Source organism: Hermetia illucens, chromosome 1, assembly GCF_905115235.1.
Source record: "Hermetia illucens chromosome 1, iHerIll2.2.curated.20191125, whole genome shotgun sequence".
NCBI classification, from domain to species: domain Eukaryota; kingdom Metazoa; phylum Arthropoda; class Insecta; order Diptera; family Stratiomyidae; genus Hermetia; species Hermetia illucens.
Genome location: NC_051849.1, coordinates 25,562,220 through 25,585,792, shown reverse-complemented (window position 1 = coordinate 25,585,792; position 23,573 = coordinate 25,562,220). Strand labels below are relative to the sequence as shown.

General features: G+C 46.4%; 1 protein-coding gene across 3 annotated transcripts in view; it reads left to right on the top strand.

The window, feature by feature from the left end:
* The window catches only part of LOC119658193 (semaphorin-2A), a 494,571-nt gene that overhangs the window by 246,158 nt on the left and 224,840 nt on the right, over positions 1-23,573 (top strand). Inside the window, exons 1-2 of one of the 3 annotated variants that reach the window (XM_038065462.1) lie at positions 500-697; positions 15,801-16,245. The exons of 1 other annotated variant lie outside the window; for it this stretch is intronic. In XM_038065462.1, coding sequence (XP_037921390.1) covers positions 16,086-16,245 — 160 coding nt within the window. In that variant the 5' untranslated portion in view covers positions 500-697; positions 15,801-16,085. Of the gene's footprint in view, positions 1-499; positions 698-15,800; positions 16,246-23,573 lie in introns of those variants that run through there. One more of the 3 variants, XM_038065468.1, reaches the window with a different exon arrangement.

Below are 23,573 nucleotides of genomic sequence, written 5' to 3'. Positions count from 1 at the left end.
AAAAATTGTCCGCCGGTTAGGGTCATCCGCCTATTGGGGGTGTCCGCTAAGAGAGTCGAGGAGATAGAGATACTAAGGAGTGAATAGGGGACACTAAAAATAAATAGATCATATCCAAATTTTTTTATTACCAAAGCACCACAGTTTCCCCTAGATGGAATTGAAAAACGAAGCCACATGTTCTCAGCATTATCGTGTTTCTAAACCATGATACTATCTCAGTACACAGATATGGAAAATTAATTCAGTGAAATGACGAAAATGGTGTCCTAACCATTAATTGGAAATCATGACATGCTTGATTGTTACCTTTCGATCATGTAATCATAAACCAACGATCTCCGCCCAGAATTTACAAAAGATACTCCCTAGCAACATTTCGCAAGCAACACGTTTATTAACAACACTACTTGGTATGTGTCTCGACTAAATAAAGAAAAGATACAAGATACATCAGCAAATGGCCGCACCGTGCCTTTCCGAGTATGCAAAAGACGTTCCTATTTTAGTGATCGTTGCCCAGCGGATCGCGTTCGACGCTACTTGCCCGTCTGGGGATTTCATGTGAATCACGTACCGTCGCCGGTTAGTTGCCGTGTCTTAGATTTTGGTGGCTGTCAACATTCTCACGCAAGTATGGCTGCGGAGTAAATATTGACATGTTCCTATCAGTGGCTTTGTGTAATTAATCCGTGATGTAAGTGTGATGTGTGGCTTGATGGAAATTAATTGAGTTTGGTGAAAAGTGCGTGACGTGATCTGTTAAGTTCACGGTCCATGTGTCAATGCCCTGCGTGTTGCAGACGCCAAACAAACAGCGTCTTTTTGGATACTAGATGCGCTGCTGCCGTCAACATGAGTACATCAGCAATGGATCTTGCCGATGTACCGCCTCGATCAGTTTTTAGATAAACGCCTGAACATGCTTGATGGAATCAATTATTGTTTAGATTGCAACCAAATTGTGTTCTTTTCCGGGAATTCAGTAATTACTAGAGATTCAAAAATAGAACGTCTTCAAGTCATTTTATGACTTTGGCTTCTTGACTTTTTAATAAAAGGAGGGGGTGTGCCTTGGAAGGCATGTGTTCAGAAGAATTATAATTTTTTAATGAAGAGATTATATCAGGTTTCATTATGCCGCTATAAAGGTTTCTAATTGATCCAAACAAGGGACATTTTTATAGCATTGACTGATGATATTCGGACTTCAGTTTCTCGATCTTGTATCGCGGGTTCGAATCCCGATTCAGTCATGTATATTTGTGTTTGACTTTCTTCTTGCTCTACCGCTGTAGCTTCACCACTTCTACATCATTCAGGGTAATGATAACGAAGCTGGAGGACCGTCTCGTAGGAAATAAAATAGAGAATAAATAGGGGGAAAAATAGCAATAGCAAAGGCTGACACTGTCTGGACACCCTAAGTATACTCCTCTATGCAGTCGAACTTTTTCTAGCATTTTACAACAAAGTTGATCTGCAGCACGCTCTGTTTTATCTGAATAAAACAGACTTTTTGATGACCGTGTTGAAGTAGGCCCTATCACCATCAGTGCCAGTGACCTGGCCTAAGCAGAGTGATTTAAGTATCTTCGAATCAATGCTATCAGTCAGTGGTAAACTGCGCTATGGTTCTGAACGGTGACCGACTTCAAGAAGGAATGAACTGTACCTCGCGGTAATGGGACCGAAAAAGGATCACTGGCATAGTACGGTATGATCGCTTCCAAGATGAGGATATTCGCGATCGAACACCGAGGCCGATAGCAGGTGACTAAAATTGACCGAAACAACAATAGCTTGGTTGTTGGTTAGGATCTGCGGGATCCTAAGTCCACATCCACGTGATGGTGGACCGGACTAAATGAGGAGCAACTTACTCCCACGTTGTTGGTCCATGGATCCCTAGTTTGGAACGTAGCACCCCAAGCATTAAAAATCAAAAAAATCAAAAATTGACTGACGGTTTCGTCCAGGGTAGAGGCAACTCATCAGATGCTGCCTCACCTCTGCCCTGGGAGCACTTGCGAATTTTTGCGATGATAAAAGGGAGCGTCTTTCCACCTGTTGGCACATTCGGTCACGCTGCTCCCAGGGCAGAGGTGAGGCAGCGTCTGATGAGTTGCCTCTGCCCTGGACGAAACTGTCAGTCAGTTTTTGATTTTTTCGAACAATAGCTTGATAGGCTTGACTCTGATTTGCGATTCGGCCGACCCCTCTCGGACTAAGTCCATCTCTGAGAAATGTGGCGAATCAGTTCTGGACAAAAGCTAAAAAGAAGAAGATTCCTATTGATATTTACTCATTGCTAGTAGTTTCACTGAGTGGCTGTTCAGCTTTGTAATCCAATTTTGCCAGCAATGGTCATTTTTAGAGTATACCCTGTACCGACCGCGCCGTTGTAAATTGCCAGCAACATTTGACGCGTTGCGCAGGAATTGAGGACTTGGGCATGGGAAGGATCGGGACAAGTATGCGTGATGGTCATTGAACGAACTGAAAAGGGTGTCGATCAACGGTAAGTGAATTAGTACCTTCTGAGGATCATCAATAGTTCAAAACTTTCTTTAACAAATCGGTTTACCGTCTGTCTTTCTTTTTTTAAGGTTTTGTGTAAACACAGAACCTTATTAAAATCGGTTTACTGTCTGTCTGTCTGTCCGTCTGTCTCTCTGTCTTTTTTTTGATCGTTGGAAGGTGGCAAGGTTCAAAACCTACTGCTGGCTCCTGCCATACAGTTATGTGAGACTTATACTCACTAAAACCACCATCGTGGGGCTGGATCAGTTCTTAACTGCGGCGCATTATTGTTCGCTCCCTTTCTTGCTTCCTTCGCAGTTCTTCATGCCTTAGCTGTTGATGAATCATTTTCAGCTCCATTACCACTTGATTCCAAGCCTCCGTTGATTCCAACATAAACTCCGCTATATTTCCAGGTGTCAAGCGCCTGTCTGCGATCGCCTCCAGCCTAGTTCGGTGTGCTGTAAACCTTGGGCACTCAAACACAACATGCTCAGCATTCTCAGCCACGTTACCACATCTTGGGCACCATGGTGACTCGTCGTGTCCAAATCGATAAAGATAAGCCCGATAACCTCCATGTCCACTTGAAAACTGTGTTAGCTCGTAGCTTAGTTCCCCGGGATTCCTTTCCATCCTTCCATCCATCTTCGAATGTGTGGAATGATACGGTAGGTCCAACGGCCAGTTTGTGCCTCGTTCCATCTCTTTTGCCAGTTTGCGATGGATTCCCGCCGTGCTAGTTGCCGCCGAAGTACAATAGACTCCCTGATTGCGTACATTTTGTCGTAGAGACGCTGACCTTCATCCGCCAAGATGTCTACGGGGATTGTCCCTGCCAGTACATATGCTGCCCCTCCTGATGTTGTTCGATAAGCACTGCATATCCGGAGTGCACTTAGTCGATACGCCATTCCTAGTTTTCCGCAGTTTGATTTGTTTTCCAGAACGGTTGCCCAAACTGGAGCTGCGTAGAGTAGCACGGAACTAACTACCCTTGAAATAAGACGACGTCGACTTTGTCTTGGTCCACCAATGTTCGGTAGTATCCTCGAGATCGTTACAGCGATGGAAGATGCTTTAGTTGCAGCGCACTCAATGTGTTTTTTTAAAATTGAGTCTTTTGTCAATCATTACTCCCAAATATTTAAGCGACTCTTAGGAGTAAATTGTTTTTTCACCAACTTTAATTTTCACGGTCGTGTCTTTCCTTCTTTTGCTGATTAGCACTAGTTCCGTTTTATGTTCAGCAAGTGATAGACCGGACTTTTTCAACCAGGAATTGATCTCCCATATCGCTTCATTTGCATAGATTTCCATCTCGTCTAAGCGTTTTGCCACTATTGTTACCCCAATATCGTCCGCAAAGCCAATAGTTGTCACGCCGTTAGGAAGGCGTAGCGTCAGCACTCCATTGTACATAATTAACCACAGTAAGGGACCTAAGACAGACCCCTGTGGTACGCCGCACGTCATTGGGAATAATTTCTCTCCATCGTCCGAGTCACAATATAATCTTCTGCTGTCTGTCTGTCTGTCCGTCACACGCATTTTTCTCGGAGACGGTTATAGCGATTGACACCAAATTTGGTAGAAAGGTGGGAACTGTGAACACTCACGCATACAGTGAATTAGATACATCTTTTTCCGTCGACTTTAAGGGGGGGTTCCCCATACATGCAAAAGAGGGGTGTAAAATTTTTTTTCATCAAATATAGTCATGTGGGGTATCAAATTAAAGGTCTCGATCTTAGTTTTGACATTCGTTGGAAGGGTGAGGAGCTCGCATACAGTGAATTACATCCTTTTACGTCGAATTTAAGGGGGGGTTCCCCATACATGCAAAAGAGGGGTGTAAAATTTTTTTTCATCAAATATAGTCATGTGGGGTATCAAATTAAAGGTCTCGATCTTAGTTTTGACATTCGTTGGAAGGGTGAGGAGCTCGGGGGATTGAAAGTGATCACTTCTTTAAGGGGGCCATTCTCAGAAAATACCAAACCGAAAAATCTCAAAAAAATCAGGAGGCTGCCACTGTATGGTGCCTGGGCTCCGAAATACCTTCCATGCCGATATCTGTTTAAATAAAGTTAATAATAGTATATTACTACAATTTTTTGTAATTGATTAGAAACCCCCCTTAAGCTCATCCTAGTACGATGAAATTTTGCAGTGATATAGGCTATAATATAAAGCATGATCTTACCAAGTTTGGTGGGAATTGCACTATTACTAACAAAGTTATAATACCTCAAATTTGTTGCTTCTTTGAAAATTGAAGACTATGATTGTCAATATCACCCGAAAGTGGGTACTCTCACATAATATATGGATATATTACGTGCTACGTACTAAGAAATACACAAAACCTTTCGTGCCTGAAGCGTCCAGCTTCCGGTTTCCCGACTTGTTTAATGGATGGAAGCGGAAATCTTACAAAGATACTGCCGCACCAGGTTGCAGTAGTGTTTCGGATTCTCACGCACTAAAGCCCCCAATTTCTCTTTCTTCCTCCCCCGCGGAACCGCTGCAAAGCATTACTACGCGGGGAGGACTGCGCTTTAAGTGACCAAAACTTCCGTTCTTCGCGTCCTCCTTGCGTCTACGGCGTCTCTCGTTGAGTGTCCTTGTCGAAATCCAAATTGTCGCTCCGATAGTCGGTCCTTATATTCAATGATAGGGGGCAGTCTATTGTAGATAGCCTTTTTGAGCATCTTTCCTACTGTGTCGATGAGGCAAATCAGGCCGTATGATGATGGATGTCCTGGGTGCTTATTCGGCTTTGGGAGCAAAACTAGTTTTTTCCCATTCAGCCGGTCGGGGAAAACTACTTCTACCATGCATTTTTCAAATACGCTGATAAACTAGTCTGGTCTGGTCTTAACAGCGAGTTGGCTCTCGCTATGCGCCCCATTATTTGCTCTACCTTTCCTGTAGCCGCACCACCGGAATTGTGGCTTCCCAATAGCATCTTTATGAATGCGTCCTCTTCAAACTTTTCCACAGATCAGCCTTGATTTCTAGCTCCACGGTAACGTACATCGCGGCATGGCCCATATTGGAGGAAAATTGCCTAGTGATTGCTATGAGTATAATCCTCACTGACAAACTATGCCATTCTCCCCGTCAATGTGTTATTCACATATGTCAAGACGACTATTGAGCCCGACCTTGTCCCCCAAAAGTCTGGCTCTGCGAAAACTTCGAGGTTTCGACTTCTTGCATCCGAGACTAGCGTACCTAGCATCCCTTCGAATTATGCTATTGTCGCGCTTGGTGGGGCATAGCAACTATATATGTAGATACCAGCTATTTTTGCCCTGATGAATCCAACTTCTGGAAACTCCATCACTTCTTGAATGGCTTGATTTCCACACAACCATATTGCCGCCTTGCCACTTAGATCTGCAGTCCAGGCACCGCCCTGTGTGCCATCAGTCGATGCCCTTTTTCCCTTCCAAAGCACATATTCAGGCTCAGCCTTCTACTCTCTGAACATATGGCCTTCTCTTTCACATTTTCTGCAATTTTTTGACTTGTCACAATCACCGGTGCTTTTCACCGCTATGTGGCCAAATTCCAAACATTAAAGCAGCGCTTGAGGGGCGCCTGCTCCCTGAGTCGGCAAACGACCCAACTTATTTTTACTTTCCCCTTAGTTGCGGTAGAGGTATTAAATAGACCTCGCATCGACTGGTATGACTGCGGAACCTGCGCTTAGTATAAACCACTACCGCGGTGGTAGTTTCGGCGGGACTCTTATTGAGGTCTCGAAATCAATTCGCATCTGAAGAGGGCCGTGGGATTATGTCTACACGGCAGGTATTCACGCGAAGCCCCCAAAACTATCCATCCAGTGAACCTAGGAAAGAAGGCCTCCCGATTCTAGTTTATTCAGGGGTGAGATGCATTTGTTAAGGTGGTCTTCCTTGTTTCTGAGCGATAACCCATGGGAAACCGAGGAATCAAATTTCGCAGCGTAACCCAGGAATCAGGTTCTTCTTTCTATGAGTGTGCGGTGTACATTCAACTTCTATAATAGTTAACAACGGTAAAAATAACAACAAAGTTTAATTTATCGTTTTCTCCCAATGCCACTAACAATTTGCCTCTTGGCCTTTCAGATAGCGGCTGATTTTCGCCATAAATTTCAGACAAATTTCGACAACTATCCGTCGCTCACTCTGTGTTCGAATTCGAACTCATACCGTGAACACTGCTTTAAATGAGTTTTATCGTCTTCCATGTTTAGGACGTCGCAGTTCATTCAAGTCTGGGTCTAGGGAACAACTACCCCTACCTTAGCAACCCGTGTCAATTGAGCTTCTCCCACCCTAGAGCGGACCTAGGAGGTAGTAAAGAATGGCCTTTTTTAAAATAGGGACGGCTTGAGAGACTTCGTTCATCGTTCGTTGGTTTCCGTATTCCCTCACACCTCAGTGTGTCTTGTGTTGGAATTAAGGATTCAACAGGTTGCTTTCTTACGTATGGCACTGGTACAAGAAGTTACATGATGCAACTCCGACGGTTGCAAGTCTAAGAAATATACAAGTTTCCTCCCCCCAGCGATTTCAGTTCGACCATGGAACCTAGGTCCAGACAGCGAAAAGTATATAAGCGCTTCCTTCCAAGAGACTTAGAGATTTCTCCCGATTGACATGTTTTGAATAGTTTGTTTCCAATTCAGGCCTCTTACATTAGACGATGTCGATGTCTTCTTCCCTGAGGAAAACTAATAGAATAGCTGAGCGGTATTACTTGCTGGGCATCCCCACTGTAACGTTAATTTTCGTCTCCTCTAGTATCTCCTTAGTGATGTCGATTGGCTCCTGGTCGTTATCTGATTTTCAGGATCAGAACTCGTTGACTTTAGCATTTCGAATCGCAAATTGTAGTTTGTGGTCCGCCATTAATGGGAAGTAGGAAGGGCAGAATATTTTACTAAGGCTTTTTCGCTTTAACACCACACAGTCATCTTAGGTGACGCAGGGTTGTCAAGGCGCGGGCATTGGACGAATTTGTCAATGCCAAATCCGAGGTCTACGAAAAATCTTTTCATATGGGATCAGTTCGAACTTACGTTCACCAAGGCTTCGCTGATTTTAATGACGTAGGAGTTGAGAAAATGCGAGGAGAATTAGTCGTTATGTGTTATGTTGCGGTACTATGGACTTACTGAGAGGAGTCGAAATATGAGGTGGGCCTCCCCTGATCTGACACACTGTCCAGGATTTACTCTTAGTCTCCACACTTTTGCGCACTTCGGACGATATATTGCCACTGGTGGAATTACTGTCTACCAGCCGGATCTATAGGGAATGCTTATCCACCTCCAAGGGCTTCGACAACGTCTGCTGTCGAGCGGTCGTTGTTATTTTGTTTTTTTTTTTATGAGTTTATGGAGCTGCAACCCTACTCCGCTCGTTATCATGATCGATCTCTTCTTAAGATGCTTTGGCCTCTTCTTTTATTGACTAACTATCGCATTATACTTAAAATCAATCTTGTCGTCTCAACTAGTTTGACTCAGATGGTCTCCTGCTACTGACTTTTGACAAGGACTTCGCGGCAACAGACGTCCGTTCCGTTTGCAGTTTCATAGGCAGCCCCCGACATCGATGGTTTGGGGTAGGTGTACTATAGCTGGTAACGTGTTGTGTTTTGATGACAATGTTTTCCAGGCTCGTAATTGACAGTCCGTCTCTCAAATTTAACAGAGAGGTCGCTGTGAGTAGTACCCGTTGCACCGTGATTGCAGGCGTTGTCCCCTAACTGAATCCAACAAGCTTGTCCTCCAACGATTCGTCTGGCATCACCTCTTCATCTAACGTTTCCGTTTCAGTTTGTGTTTTTAAAGTGGAACACATGCTTTATCCAACTATTATTTCGGGGAAGAAAAATCACTCTGACAATTCCAGGCACATTGATCTAGAGATTTCGAGTAAACCCCAAAGTGGCTAAGGTATATGAAATCTGCGTACTCAAGACCAAGTTCTCCTTTGCGGTGGGGGTTTCCAGCAATTTTCACAGTGTAAAGAGGGCCGCCCTCCTGCGGCTTCATCCATCAGTTAGCTCCATTTCACCGTAAAACTTGACCTACTTCTAGCCCGGTGCGACACACTCTTGACCTGTAAGAAGACAGTTTTTAGCGACCACCTTGGGGAGGTTCTGTGAAAAGGCATCTACTAATTCAATCTTAACTTAAAAAATAGCCCGGCTCGGCCCCAAAGATGGTTATTTGTTTTAAATCCTTCCAACCCTTACAATATATACTTTATGAAGTGGAGAGTGCATACCATTAGTTTATTATTTAACATAAGGAACTCCAGGTAACATTCCATAGCGTCTGCAACCAACATTCCTTACCTGTAAAATCCTAACGAAAATCGCCATCTTAAATTTTGTAAATTCTAAAATAACCCCCAATGGTGTCCAACGCTCAGTTTCAATTAATAAATTCTTGCGGACCTGTTAAAAAATCTCCCTAATTATAATACGGGAATATTAGATCGAAAAAAAATCCCCTGTGCGAATTCCACTTCGCCTGTGCTTTACTGGACCCAGTTTGCAAGGACCAAGCACCGACGAATGGCCGCGGAGCCCCAAGGCATTCACGAGTATATTTGAAAATATGCAACTAAAAATTCCTTCCCTATAAATCTCGTCTCCATTTTATCGCAAGCAAAATACCAGGTGAGCATTTCACATAATTGTTTCACTGGTTATTCCTTGTATAATCGTCCTTTTAGGAGTTTAAAATTGATGATGGAGGTGGTACGCGTCCCACACCTGCAATTGCTGTTCGGGGACCTGTGAAAACTGCTTTCAGGGCTCGACCTTCAGGCTGTGGAGTAATTGTAAATGGTTCTATCTTTTGAGGCCGTGGGGAGACAATGTATTTGTGAAGTGGATGGCGATGGTGTCCTTGGGACAAGTGGAGAGGATTTTTCCTGGAGCAGGATAATCGAATTTCAAGCTATTGCATGAAGGTGGGTTTTTATGAGAATTTCAGAGAGAGATTTTCTGGTCTTGAAATTCTGGGGCTTTACGCGGTGGAGATATCATTTGAAGATCTTCATATGATTCACATTTATTTCCTCTCGGAAAATGAATCTATTTTAAAAGGAAAAATGATAAATTTCACAATTTTCAACCACTTCTGAATAAAAATCTGATGCAGACACTTATCCAGGATAATTAATTTGATTCCCCGAACTGGAATTTGGCATTAAACCGTTCATGTCTGTGTCTGTAAATTGAAAATAATATATCTGTCCATTAAATATTTGGGGAAAAGTGCATACATATATTTTCATTTTCCACCATGTCCGCCAAAAAAAAAATGTTCACTCAACATCCCACGGAAGCCGCAAATTGCAAAATGAGACGGCGCCTCGTGGTCATCTGTCGGGGGAACACTTCAGAAAAGTTATTATTTTTTATTTTGACAGATGCCCGCATCTGTAAATGAAAATTCGGAAATTTATTCGATGGAATCTTTATTAATTACGTCGGGGATTAAGAGAGGCCATATCAGATTCGTGGCTCGCGGACGGTGATCAGGTCTGCTGGTTTGTGCAGGACATTGTCTGCTGTAAATTCGGGACGAAAAAAAAAATTAATTTATTTACATCCCCTGTTTTCTGTGAGGATATATTTATGACAGGCTTACATGGAGCCTGGAGCGGTTTTTCCTTAAGTGTTTTTGATATGGAGATGTGCATTTTCCCACAGGTGGATTTGGAATGACGCGGGTGAGCTCGACGCAGGGTGTATTCGATTGTTCGTCCTTTTTGGGATGATGGCTTTTTTTGTGCGAGTAAGGTAGGTGAATGCGTTTACGCTCAGAGTGTTGGACTCCCACAACACACGCCGTCGGACTACCAACTAAACACCTCCCTGTCATCAGAGCCGTTTGACACATTACTTCGGGCTAGCCCTCCCGCTCTCCCGGCTTTAGGGGCCTTCAAGTCAGGGAATTCCTTTCACCAACGAGAGGACAGGGAAGGAAGGGAGTTGGCAGTTCAGGGAACCCCTTACCATCCGATCAATCCCTCCGCCGGTCGAGTTCAATCTTCTTCGCAATAAGAAGAGCGGGAACATGATGCGCAATACGATTCCTGCTGCCAGTGCTCTTCAGCATCTCTCTGACAATGTTATCTGGGGAGAGTTCCCCTGTGTCTGCATAAAGTTGCTGACGAAAGCCGTCCCACCTCTCGCAAGAGAAAAGGTGTGTTCAGCGTCGTCCGCCACTCAATTGCAGAACACACAATCACGAGATCGCGCCTTTCCAACCTGTGCAGGTAAGACTGAAAACCACCACGGCCACTTAAGTTGGGTAAGGAAGTAATCAATCATGTCGTGCATACGGTTCAACCACGGGTCTAATTTGTCGATGACCCGCGCAGTCCATCTCCTTGGCTTATTTTTCAAAGAAAGTTGCCAGTGGGTAAGGGTGCGTTGACGTTCTTCACGGACCACCTCTCTTATGTTCTCGCCCTTACGGCGGTAGAAAGCTTTGTGCTCCTTAACAAGGTGGGCAACGGGAATCACACCCGCGATCACCATCACAGCCGGTTCGCAGACGATGCGATAAGCAGCTGCCACTCGCAAAGCTCCCCACCTCTGCACTTGACCAAGATGTTAACGATACACCTCCTTGTGAAGGGCGTCAGCTCATACCTCTGCGCCATGGACCAGAACCGACTGCGTTGCTCCCATAAGGAGACGTCTTCTAGTAAATATAGGGCCCCCGACATTCGCCATTTGTCGACTCAAGGCCGCGAGTCCAGTTGCAGTCCTGTCCGCTGCTGCTTTGATTTGCTCGAAGAAGCTCATCTTTGAGAACCAAGGTATTTAATCGCTGGCTTAGACTCCATAGTCAAATCGACGATCGATATGGGACGCAGGGTCGGGATTCTTGTTCTGGTCAAGATGACTACTTTTTTCCAGCGCAAGGTTGAAACTGTGGGCAGTCATCCATCCGCTTACCCGTCGCATTAATATGCCGAGTCTGGTTTGCGCCTGATCAACAGTGGGTCCGGCAACAAATGCCGCGACGTCGTCTGCATAACCCACCAGGCCCGACTCTTCAGGTATATCGAGTCTCAGCAGACTATCATAAGAAGCGTTCCAGAGGTCCGGCCCTAGGATGGATCCCTGTGCTACTCCCGACGTGATTTCCATCCTCCTGTGGCCTTCTAGTGCCTCATAGAGCAGGGAGCGGTCTTTCCGATAATCCCTCAATAAATAGCTTGGCACGTAAAATGAGTTTTCTAATGTGCCTAGCATATTTGTCCATCTTACGAAATTGAAGGCACTTCTGACATCAAGCGTTATGAGGAGCACTATCCGTCGAGATCGGCGGCTGTGTGCCTCGGCTCGAAGAACCGCATCTACGACCTTCATAACTGTGGATCTCCCTGTTCTGAACCCGAACTGTCTTGGGGATAAGTCCCCGGCAGCGTGGATCGCTTCACCGAGTCTACTCCTGATGAGCTTCTCGAGTACTTTTCCCGCCGTGTCAAGCATACATAGCGGTCGGTATGCAGACGGGAAATATTTTTTGAGAATTGTGGGGTCCTAAGTCCTCATCAACTTAATGCCGGTAAGAAACCTAACCGCCTAATTTTTTATGCAGACGGGAACTCTGGGTCTCTCTTATCCTTACTGATCAACGCGAGTTTGGAAATGCTCTCCTTCAAGCAAGCGTTGAACGCTTCAAGCAGCATTTCTGGCTGTTGGCGGAATAGCAGCTTGTAAACTTCCGCCGCCATGCCATCAGGGCCTGGCGCCTTCTTGTTTTTCATAGTGAGAACCGCTTCTTCGAGCTCTCTCATTTTGAAAAGGGGGAAATCCTCGACGATTTCCGCGCTATTTCCATTAACCTGTACAGGGTGTCTGGGGAACAATACCCGCACAATGCACCCCGATTTTCCGGGTGATAAGCTTATAGCCAAGTCCCTACGGGTCCTCATTCACCTCGTTAACAAGGTTCTGCCAGCTGCGAGATTTGCTTTTATTTATAGCACTGTGGCGTCTCCTTTTTGCTGATCTGTACTGTGCCTTTATGGCACATCCCTCCTAGTTAGCGTGCAAACGTTGTCCCAAACGGCGGAGCTTATGATACTCCCTAGAAGGCCTGTCGCGGGTGAATTGACGACGGTGTCAGCTGCGACACTACCACTCCCCGGAACGCCCTCCAGCGCGACCCTGCCTGGTCTAAAAGCTTCCCGAACTTCCCGATATTTACCCTCGCGACATTCCACAGGCAGGGGGAAAGTCACGTTAGTGCTCGCCGGCAAGTAGCGTCAATTACTTCGAATGGGATGTACTAGTGATCACTTGCCGAGAAGTCTTCTAGGATTCGCCACCCGTCCACAGATGATGCCAGAGATTCCGACGCAAAAGTGATGTCTGGAACGCTTCGTTCACAGCCTGGGCGCCGAAACATTGGCTTTGATCCGGCGTTTGAAACTACGAGCCCGGTTCTCGCCCATGCCCCATTCAAGAGCCCTGGCATTAAAATCCGTGCTCGAAACGGTGTCCTCCAAAGCATCAAACCGGTGCCGAAAGTCCGGCATCGTCTCGTTCGGCGTCAGGTAAACGCTAAAAAACGTTACCCCTATACACTGGATCCAGACAAACCCGTTGCCCTGGCCTTTGACAAGAACGCGAAGTCGAACGCCGTCCCGAACCCAGATAGCTGCGGTGCCCGATAAGGCGAGATGTCATAAGAGCGGGCGCTTGTTTGGGCCTTGTTCGCTAATTAGCACTAGATCAGCATTTACTTCCGCAGCGAATTGTGCTAGTAACTGGTGAGGGGTTGCACTTCGGCGCATGTTAATTTGTAAAAGCAGATCATGCCATTCGCACCTAGCCCTCGCCAATTCCGCCCTGAAGATCGGATACCGTCCCGAGCCCGCTGTGTATGCGACGCTCTCATCAGACGCACCACGATCCCTGCAGAGAACGCAACTCTCGCTTTCATTGCAGGTCTTCGCTTGATGACCCACTTAGCCGCATCTCCGGCATGTTGTCCTCCTGTCCGGTCCCTTGCAAGCTGCTGACGTGTGTCCATATGCTTCATGCTTTATCGCCTCCTCTATTTCGACCTTTTCTGTGAGGCAGTCAAGATCCCTGAATTCTAGAGAGCACATGGGCTCTAGGCTGGAAACATGAGCCTTTTCCCCCAATAGCCTCTTGATAGCTTCGCAGAACGTACTCTTGTTAGTCGTCTTGGGGCCCAGTACGACGAGAACTCCGCCACTCTTCGTTTTCCGTCTGGAAGACATCTCTGCTCTGTTGTCTTCGGGTTTCATCCTGTAGCGGATTTCACTGAGGACTTCCGCAAATTTCTTGCCTTCCGTCGGCTTAATGAGCAGAGTTGACGGTCTAGGTCTTCTTTGTTTCCTCGTCTTTTCTGCTCCTGGCTTTTGTTTGGCAGCCTCCTTGCCTATGGACAGACGTGTCTCTGGTGACGGAGTAAGTTGTTTCTTTTTTCCTTTCTTCGCCTTCTTTTTTTGGGCCTTGGAAAGTATTTCGATAAAGTCTCCTTCGGGCAAGTCGTCCTCTTTCCGCTTTTTCCCCAGTTCGCTTTACGGTGGGCTATCTATGGTCCATTTGACGCAAGCAGGGTTCTCAGCGAGGATTGCGCCTGTTTCTGCTGTCCAATCGTCTTCCGCTGCTTTCTACGTTTGCCTATAGAAGGAGATGCGGTCTAATAGCTCCTCTAGTTCCATCAGCCCGTTTTTGACGCCTTTGCTAACCTTCCTCTGGAGGAATGTTGCCGACCGCATACGCTTCACCACTGGCGCGCATTTCTTGATGAGCCTTTCCTCGTCGGCTCTAGCTAGGATGATCGACTGCACTTTCACTTGGTTTGTGTCCGAATCTATTTGCTCAGGACCAGCGATTCTGACTGAGTTTTCTTCCGGAACAGGGGTACTACAAGGTATTGGAGTTGCCATCTCCGCACGGTCAGTCGCGCTACTTGATAAGGCCTCCTCTTTATTTGGGTGGCCCGGTGTCACATCTGGTCTGATTTCGCTTATCGCTGCGGTGAATGACGGTTTTTTGTGCTCGGTCCAAATGCACTTAGCTCTTCTTCTTTCCTTGTTGTTTCGTCGATTTTTTTTATTAATTTATGTTTATTCTCCATGAAAAACTAACCAGCGCATTGTATGCAAGGGAGCGGGCTGCAATAGTCAGGAACGGGTGTACCCTCGGAGACACAGCTCGTACCCCAGTTCCCTTAGGCCTGACCTACGCTTAGCCGATCCCGGAATTCACGGACGAATCAGCGCTCGCTCGGGGCAACACGGTCTACTAATACCGGTTCAATGCACACTATCCGACAAGGGTCCCGAAGGAGCTGGCTCTTGATACACGTCACAGCTACTACTTTGGCAGAGCTACGCTCACATCACCCCGTCGACGATGACAGAGAGTTGTCGACGGCTCCGGAGACTCCCAGTGTGTCCCGACGTGTACCGGTCTTAAAGGTCGCTAACGACCCTTGAGGGGGGGGGGGGGATGATTGCCTTGGAATATGGGTTTAGGGCCTCTCGTCTCTCGTGATTTTGGCAATTGCTGCAGTTTACAGTGTTGAATTTTGTGTACAACCTTGGGGCCACATTTTGACCTGACTTCAAGAGTATCTGAAATTCGACAATCAAAAGGATCCTTTCGTCCCATTCATGGTCTTTTCTTCGCCGTCTATACTCCGCAGTGGTCGTATGTTACCAAACCCACTGAATAAGCATCCTGTCCTCCACAAATTAAGGACCATGCTAATTTATGGAATATACCCAAAAAACGATCCCACGGAGCCATTTTTCACTCCATAACCCTTCACCGAAAAACTACCCCCTTCAGGCTAACTATCCAAGCTGACGAAATCCGGAAAATTGATTTTTAATTTCAATTTCGAGCATTTATTTCTCCAACGATGATTTTTGAATTATTTGCAGTCGCTTCACTCTGTCGAATATTTTGGGGGTCGATTTCAACCCTCCCCGTTCTCCCAAAAAAGGACGATTACAGCCAGGACGTATATATTTTCCGCTGTTTTACTGAATTTTTGGTTGCAATTGAATAATTTTTCCTCCATTTGAATTATGCTCGTCTGGAATGTTAATATGATTTTCCGATGTTTCCATTAAGAGTCGAAAATGAAGTTTTAATGGAAGCGGTCCAAACACTTGACGAAATTCAAGCATGAGAGGGTGATGCCATTGATGCGAATTGATAATTGTTTGCTACATGAATAATTTCAGTTGAATGTTTTCTACGTTTTCCACGTTGCTGTTAACATTTTCCGGATAGTGTATAAATAGCGGTTAGTGCTCAAGGGGAGTGTAAAAGCCTGTGAAGTGACGAGTGCTTGGAAGTATACCAATCGAAAAAAAGCAAGGATAAAAGCGCAAAAATATATCCATTCAACAATACATTTATCCTTATAAATCGGCGGTGCTGAATTTTTTGGGTGTCTAGCGCCGTCAAGTGTATCCTGGAGCCTGAATTTGAAGGGTGTGAGTGGAGGAAAGAGCAAAGGCTGTAATATGATAGCTCCCACCGATTTAGTCCCGTTCCTGGTTGTTGTATTTCTGGCAACTTTCGTCGGAAAGTCCTGTTGTGATTATGCGAACACGTGGAATTTCTACTACGAACAGCCGTGTTGCAGTAACACAAATGGAATCACTCATGCACGACATCATAGAGGTAAGGTCCTTTGAGTTTATGTTTTATGTAGACTTCTGGCAACTCGCTGGAAATTTAGTTTTCAAATGGCAAATTCATATTTAAATGGTCTGATCAATTCGTCGGGATTTTTGTTTACAGTGATGTGAGCGCTGGAATTGCTAGACCGTTAGTATTTGAGAGGCGCTTGAATTCCAGCAATAAGCGGCCTCTGACTAAACAATGTGTAACTAATGCTCAATTGTTTCCAGCGTAGTGTTTATACCACTTGATGACTTAGTGATTTTTTTGCTTGGCATATTTTTTTTACAGCGGCGGTCTTCACAGCACTCAACCTCCGCTGAAACCAGGGGGGCGAAAGTCCCAGGGATACCCTCCTCAGCAACTCGCGCTTTCTCCTGGGAGTATTTGTCTCCCGAAAAAAAGGTTTTAGGCGAGCTATCGAGACTTTCTTGGGCGCGCCTCAGACGTCGAGTATGGTGCGCACCTCGCTCAAGGACTTTATGAGGTCCGTCGTATGGTAGCTGGAACGGCCTCCAGGAGGTCTCGGCCCTTATCAGGACGTCCGCACAGGACTCCAGATCCCTGTGCACGCTGGCAACGTTTTTCTCACGGTTTGCGGGTGACGGTGGTGTGATCAGCTCACAGCATCTCTGAGCAGACGCAACAGACCGGTTCGATTTATGTTCAACCACACATGGAAAACTGGGTCGCCTAGGAGTTTACCTAACTCCGAGAAAAGAGAGGATTCTAACTGCATTCCTTGGTTATTATGATCGCCGGCACACCAAAGCATGGATTCATTCTCGGCCGTAATGTCGTTTAGAGGAATCGGATCAGGCCACCGCGTGAACCTATCGATGATTGCGAGGCAATAACTGACACCGTGCGAGTCTGCCAATGATGGTGTGAAAGCGCTTGGTGGACTTGGGAAACACACCTACTTTTTTCCTCGCATGCTTTGAAGTTATACATTTCTGACATACAATGCACTGTCTGGCTCACGAATTGATGTCCTTGTTCATGGACGGCCAGAAATATATCGCAGTGACTAACCGGTTCGATGTCTGGATGCCTGGGTGCGCCAGATCGTGAGCGGCGTTAAGTATTTGCTTACAAAAAGCGGCCGGAATGTATGGCTTTGATCCCTTTTCTGAGATGTTGCAGTGAAATGTAGAGGCCGAGCCGAAAATGAGGAACTCCCTGAAAACGTACTTGGAGTTATTCCTCAGACCCTAAAGCACTGCGTCGTCGTTTTACGTTTCCGTGATTGCCGGGAAATCGATTGTGGCGAGGATCTTGACCTCTCTGGCAAAGTGCCAGAAATTACGTTTTCTTTTCCAGATGGTTGGATGTCGGAGGTGAACTGCCTTATGAAGCTCAGACACCTGGGTTAACGAGGAGACACTTTGTTGGGTTTTTCTTTCAAGGCTGTGAATCCTGTGAGCGGCTTGCCTTCCATTTCATTGCGAGATACGCGAGACTAAAAACTCAGATCGTGGGTACTGTAGTTCCGTTGGGCGGGGTTCAACTGTTTCGAGAAGAAGTTCCACGGCTGCCAGCTTTGGTTCACCTTTTAGTGAAGAGCAGCACTTACTGCGATGTCTGAGGCATCGGTGAAAACGGCTAGGGGTGCGTCTGGTTGAGGAAATGCCAGAAACTTGGTATCCACTAGCTGTTGCTTGGTTGACTCATATGCCTGCAAAGCCGCTGTGGACCACTCAATCAGTCGGGTGGTTTGGTTTTCGGCCCGGATAGTTGTTAAAGCACGATTGATGGTGGGTGGCCCTGGGCAGTAAACGACGGTAAAAGTTTACCATGTCTAAGAACCTTCTCAAATCCTTAACAGTTTTAGGAAGCGGGAAGCTCGCGATTGCTTGCACATTGTCCGGGTCTGGTTGGATGCCATCAGGGGTTATATTGTGGCCGAGAAATCTCACGGTTGGAGAAATTTGCACTTTTCAACATTGAGAACAAAGCTGGTCTCGAGAAGACGTTGAAAAATGCACTTGAGGTGCGCTATATGCTAAGACTCGGAAGAGGAGGCAACCAGAACGTCATCAATGTAAACGAAAGAATAGTTTAGGTTCCCTAGAACAGAATGGATGGATCTCTGAAGCGTTTGCGGCGCATTAATAATTGTTGGTGCAACAATATTGGATCAGGGCCTTAGAGTGTGTTAGAGCACTTCATTCAAGACCGTAACGCTACACTACAGTATACTGTAGGAGGCAATGTGGCCGCTCGTCCGATATTAGGTACTCATTCACAGCTGAGTCGACTGGTATCCTACGTCAAATCACGATAAAATTCGGCTGCCACCAGTCCAAACGCCACAGTCCAAAAGTCATCCTAGTGAACTCGAAGAGTCCGGAAGGAGTGCACATTGCCGTTGTCGAGATGTCTTCAGGACCTACAGATATTTGGTGGTAGGCTTTGGCTAGATCCAAAGTAGAAAAAATACGGCTACCAGCGAGAGAATGCGCAAAGTTCTGAATGGACGCTATGTGATACCGGTCCGGAATAGTCTACGCGTTTAGGCGTCTATAGTTGCCACAAGGTCTCCATTTCCCGTTTGCTTATGGACCATGTATAGTGGCGAAAACCAACAGCTGTTTGAGGGTCTGTATATACCTTGCTTGAGGAGCACTTCTAACTCTTTCTGTACAACAATGAGCTCCTGTGCTGGTAGTGGACGCATCTTAGAGAAGATAGGAGAGCCGGTGGGGATGAAGTAGTGGAGAACATGATGCTTTACTGGCTCGGAGAGGCTGCGCTCGGTAGCTATGTCGCGGTATTTTTAGGAAGTAATCGGACACGTGGGTCGGCAACGTCTTGAAAAATGACGGATAGAGTGGATGGGCTGGTTGAGATTGTCCTGGATTACGTAAGGGGGATCATTGAGGGACTTGTGTTGCAGATTCACTAACAAACCGTAGTGGTATAGGATATTTGCACCCAAAGTGGGAGTGCCAACGTCCGCTAAAATGCCACGAATACGTGCGCCGAAGTCCCAAACTCAGGTATACTTCCCTATAGCCATAAGTGTGGATCCACCATAAATTTGCTCTTGTCGATTTCAAAGCCTGAGGCATTAATTGATGGTATCTGAATACAGGGAGAACTGCTACTTCAGCGCCTGTGTCAATCAAATAGTTGCGTCTGCTCAGGGGGTCGTAAATGGAAAGGCAACGTGCGTTATGCTGCGGGTACCTGTCGCCAGGACTACCGGCAGGTTTTGTTTTTTGTTGCAAAGGCGCCAGGTCTGGCACATTTTCTGTTTTTTTTTCGCGGACATTCGGTGGTACCAGCATACCCCAGTACTTGTCGAGGGTACTGATGACCTACTACCCCTACTTTGAGGAGCGGATTTCGCCTGATTCGCGAGCTTCGTCCCGGATGGAGAGCAGCAATGGTGTCTACTTGTTTTGCTTCCGTGGTTGCCAATGTGATCATTGAATGTTGTAGTTGCGCCAGTTTATCCAGCGCGTCGCTCGACACCTCACCAACTATGCCGCGGGTGCACTTCATGGATTTTGTCAGCGATTGCTGCCAGCATATCCAGCGAAAAAGAGCCCGCGCACCCCAAAATGACACGAGTACCCTCCCGAAGCCGCTGTGACCACAAAGATTGGGGCAGAGCCGGTCCAACCATGCCCCCAGTCAGCTGCTGCATTTCCCTAAGCAGTTGACTGGGTGTCTGGTCGCCCACCGTGAGTTCTGTCAGGAAGTGATTCACCTTGGTTGTTTCACTCACTGACAGATGCCATATTAGCTTCTTATTTAATATTTCATGTGGGCCCTGCTCCAAAACGTCGAAGATAAGCCCAATAGATACCTCGTCTAGTCCGACCAGCGCATGGTTGCAATGTGTGGCGTCTGATGTGACGCAGGCCAGCTCCATTTCCGTCTCGAGCTGGCGGAACCACGCCTCGGGGCTCTTGCGCGATAACGGTGGCATGCGCACGACCAAGAAGGCCACGGATTATTGGGGCCTTGCTGCCCCCTTTGGTTCAGTGGTCATCGCTAGAGCACGTACCAAAACAACTGTAGAAGCGAAACTAAAAGAACCGAAGCAAAAACTGCGACAGCGGAGCACTGGAGCGGAACACACTACCAAAAATTTTGCACCGACTTATTTTAAGTCTTGTAAGTCGTCAAATATCCAAACCACTCCTCTGCCTCTCTTTATGTCCTTTGGTTCTCCGCTTTCAGCTTATTTGACTGGCTCGATGTATGCAATATTTTATCACAGTGTCTGAAGAGATCCTGACGATTCTTTCTCTCATCGCTTGTACAGTTACAGTTAAGCAATTCAGTGGTGATTCGTATCTTTCATCTATATTTTGGTAAGGGCATTTACCCCGAATTCAGACATGTGCTCCCGTTTGTGGATCAGTACTGTGAAAATGGCGAGCTTTTTGTCTTCCGCCATTACTTTCCGGAGCACAGTCCTTGCTTACCAAACAGTCAACGGTCGTCGAAGCTCCCTTAAGCTTCAAAGATAATTCCCCCTTTAGCTTCATGGTTCCACTGACGAGTGGGGTCATTTGCATCAACCACTGCACTGGGACACAGTCACTGCTAACCAAGCTTCACATGCCAACGATTTCTCGTCTTTCTATTCAGAATGTCCTCTCGATAGTTATTTTTGCCCAAGACGTGCGTCTAAACATGTCTCACCGCCAGAATTCGTTTATTCACATGAATTTTTGGCCTAGTGATCTTCAAATTTTAAAACTTTATCACTACCGATACGTCAACAACGTCTCGGATAGGGACTGACCACATGGCAACGAACTTTGGCTATCGAAGACGGACTGTGATTGGTTTCCGGAATGTCCTCAGAATGCTTGCTTTCTCCAACTTGAGTGTGAAGTCCAACGATATAACATGGACATTCTGGGCCTAAGCGAAAGTACTCCTTTCCCTCTTACCATACTTATGGCAATGTGCTTTTGTACTCTGGGAAGTCAAGTAGTAGCAGACACGAATCACACACAAGGCTCGCTTTGTTTTATCTGGGAGCCGGTTTCTGACAAACTTCTAACTGCAAGAGTCCAGCCCAGGTTCAGGAGCATTACAATTGTATGTAGAATGCCAAGCACGAACAGAGACTTTCGATATAGGGGAGAATGAGCAATTAAACGCAGTTCAGGGGAGGCTTCGTACATTCTGGCCGTGATGGGTGATCTCAGTGCCAAGGTGGCATTTGACAACACCTTGCTCGGCCATATGATGGAGAATCACTCTCTTGCCGAGCGCGACGGTAATAGTGGGAGGTTCGCGGATGTCTGCAACTTCCACCGCTTCTTCATTGGGGACACATTGCTCGAGCACAGAGCCTGCCATAAGGTCAGTTACGTTTCAATTGAACGACACCGTAGAGCATTCAAATCGATCGTTTCGCGATCAGCAGTAGATTTGGGAGCTGTCTCCTGGATGTGCGTAGCAAGAGAAGCGCTGACATCGGCTTCGATAGGGGTCCCATCCCTATCAGCACTAGTCGCTTGCGTGTTTGGTTCATCACTTCTCGCAGGGTTAGGTAGCTGTGATTCCCTAAGTTCAACATCAACCGTTTGTATGATCCAGCTGTCGCTCGGCCGTGGAAGAGAATGAGAATATCGATTAGGATTGGATTACTGTCAAAAATGCTTTTTTCTCGAGTGTACAGACCACTTTCCGAAAGGGCCTCATAAGATCTGATTGACGGATCAACGAACGGAAGGGGTTGAAGGTTCTATTGATCGCTGCGAGTAATGGCGGCCGTGACACGCTCGAAATCCCAGACCCAGCGAAGTCCCGAGAAGTTCAGCGTAGTATACGCCCTGACCAGAAAGAATATTCTCTTGCGTTGGTCAGGGAAGCAGAAGATGCCGAAATCTTTCGATGATCCTGTGAAGGATGTCAACTGTCGATTTACCATCCATGATGATGAACAACTGAAGAGGTGGAAGGAATACTTCACCACGGTTCTGAACATCCCGTAAAGTTCCTCCTCTTCTGGATGAAATGGCTAGTCGCCGTAACATGCGGATACGAACTATTCCTCCAAGTAGAAGGGAATCATTTCGGCCATCAATGCACGGAGTAAAGCCGTTGGGCGTGACGGTCCTCCCGCAGAGTTATTCATCGTTGTACTTGCAAATCTACTGCTTCTACTCGTACGGGAATCTGAAACCTTTCTTAGAGAGTGGAAGAAGGAGATGATCGTCAAAATTTCAGAGAAGGGGATCGGGCGGAGGATATCTGCGTGCTGCTTGCCGTCGCAAAGATAATAAATAAATACTCCTGCAACGCATCAAAGAATATCTCGAAAGCTTGATCGACAGAGAGCAGGCTGGTTTCCACTCGAAATCCTCCAGCATTGACCGCATCAACACCTTACGTATCATTTTGAAACAGCGCGCAGTTTAGATTTTCGCTGCATTTGGTCTTCATCGGTTTCGAGAAAGCTTTTGAAAGCCTGAACAGGGAGTGTATTTGAAGTGCTCTGCTCAGCAGGAGCGTTTCGGAAAAGTTAACAGCTATTATCAGAGAGACATATGATGGCGGAAAATGTCACGGATTAATCGAGGTAAAATGTCAGAGAATTTTGAGGTCCAAAGCGGAGTCCGTCGGGTTGCATCTTGTCATCCATAGTATTTCTTCTTGTTGCCGGTGACGCAGCATAAAGATGCCGGCTTGTCCGGAGGAAGTGGCGGAATTTAATGGACGATGATATCTTTCCTCAAACACCTCGACTGCTCTCTCAGCGGGTTGAGCACCTTGGTCAAATGGGTCTGTATTTGAGTTAAACTGAAGATAAACACCAACAAAACCAAGGTCCTCAGTCTGATTGGTCATTGCGCTCTCCCTATCTGCGTTGAAGGCAGAGCATCGAAGGCATCGATCCATTTGTCTATCTGGAAAGCGTGGCTTTTGTCGAAGGTCACACGCTCACAATCCTGCCACTCATTAAGGAGGGCAATTGCATTGTGGGCTTCTGCATGCCGTGAAATCCACTCCTCCACGATGGTTGACGAGTGGATCATCCCAAGAGCACTTGGTGCAGAAGAGTAGAGGAAGAGTGCGAGCGTCTCGGAAAGTCGTGGGGGAGCTGAAGGGCATTTCAGGTAACCGCGAGCGGTGGCGCGTAGGTGTGATTGACGCGTTATACTCCGCCGGGGAGTGAATGGCAATCATATATACATGAAGAGATCTGCTTAATGGAAGATTCGGCAACTCAAGTGTTCGTGTTCGTGTGCCTGTTGCACGCATTGGTACGAACTTGTCTGGAAATATTGGAGCAGTAAGCATCCAACGATGTTGGGAATGACATCATTTTACGCTGAGTTGAGTTTTCTCCA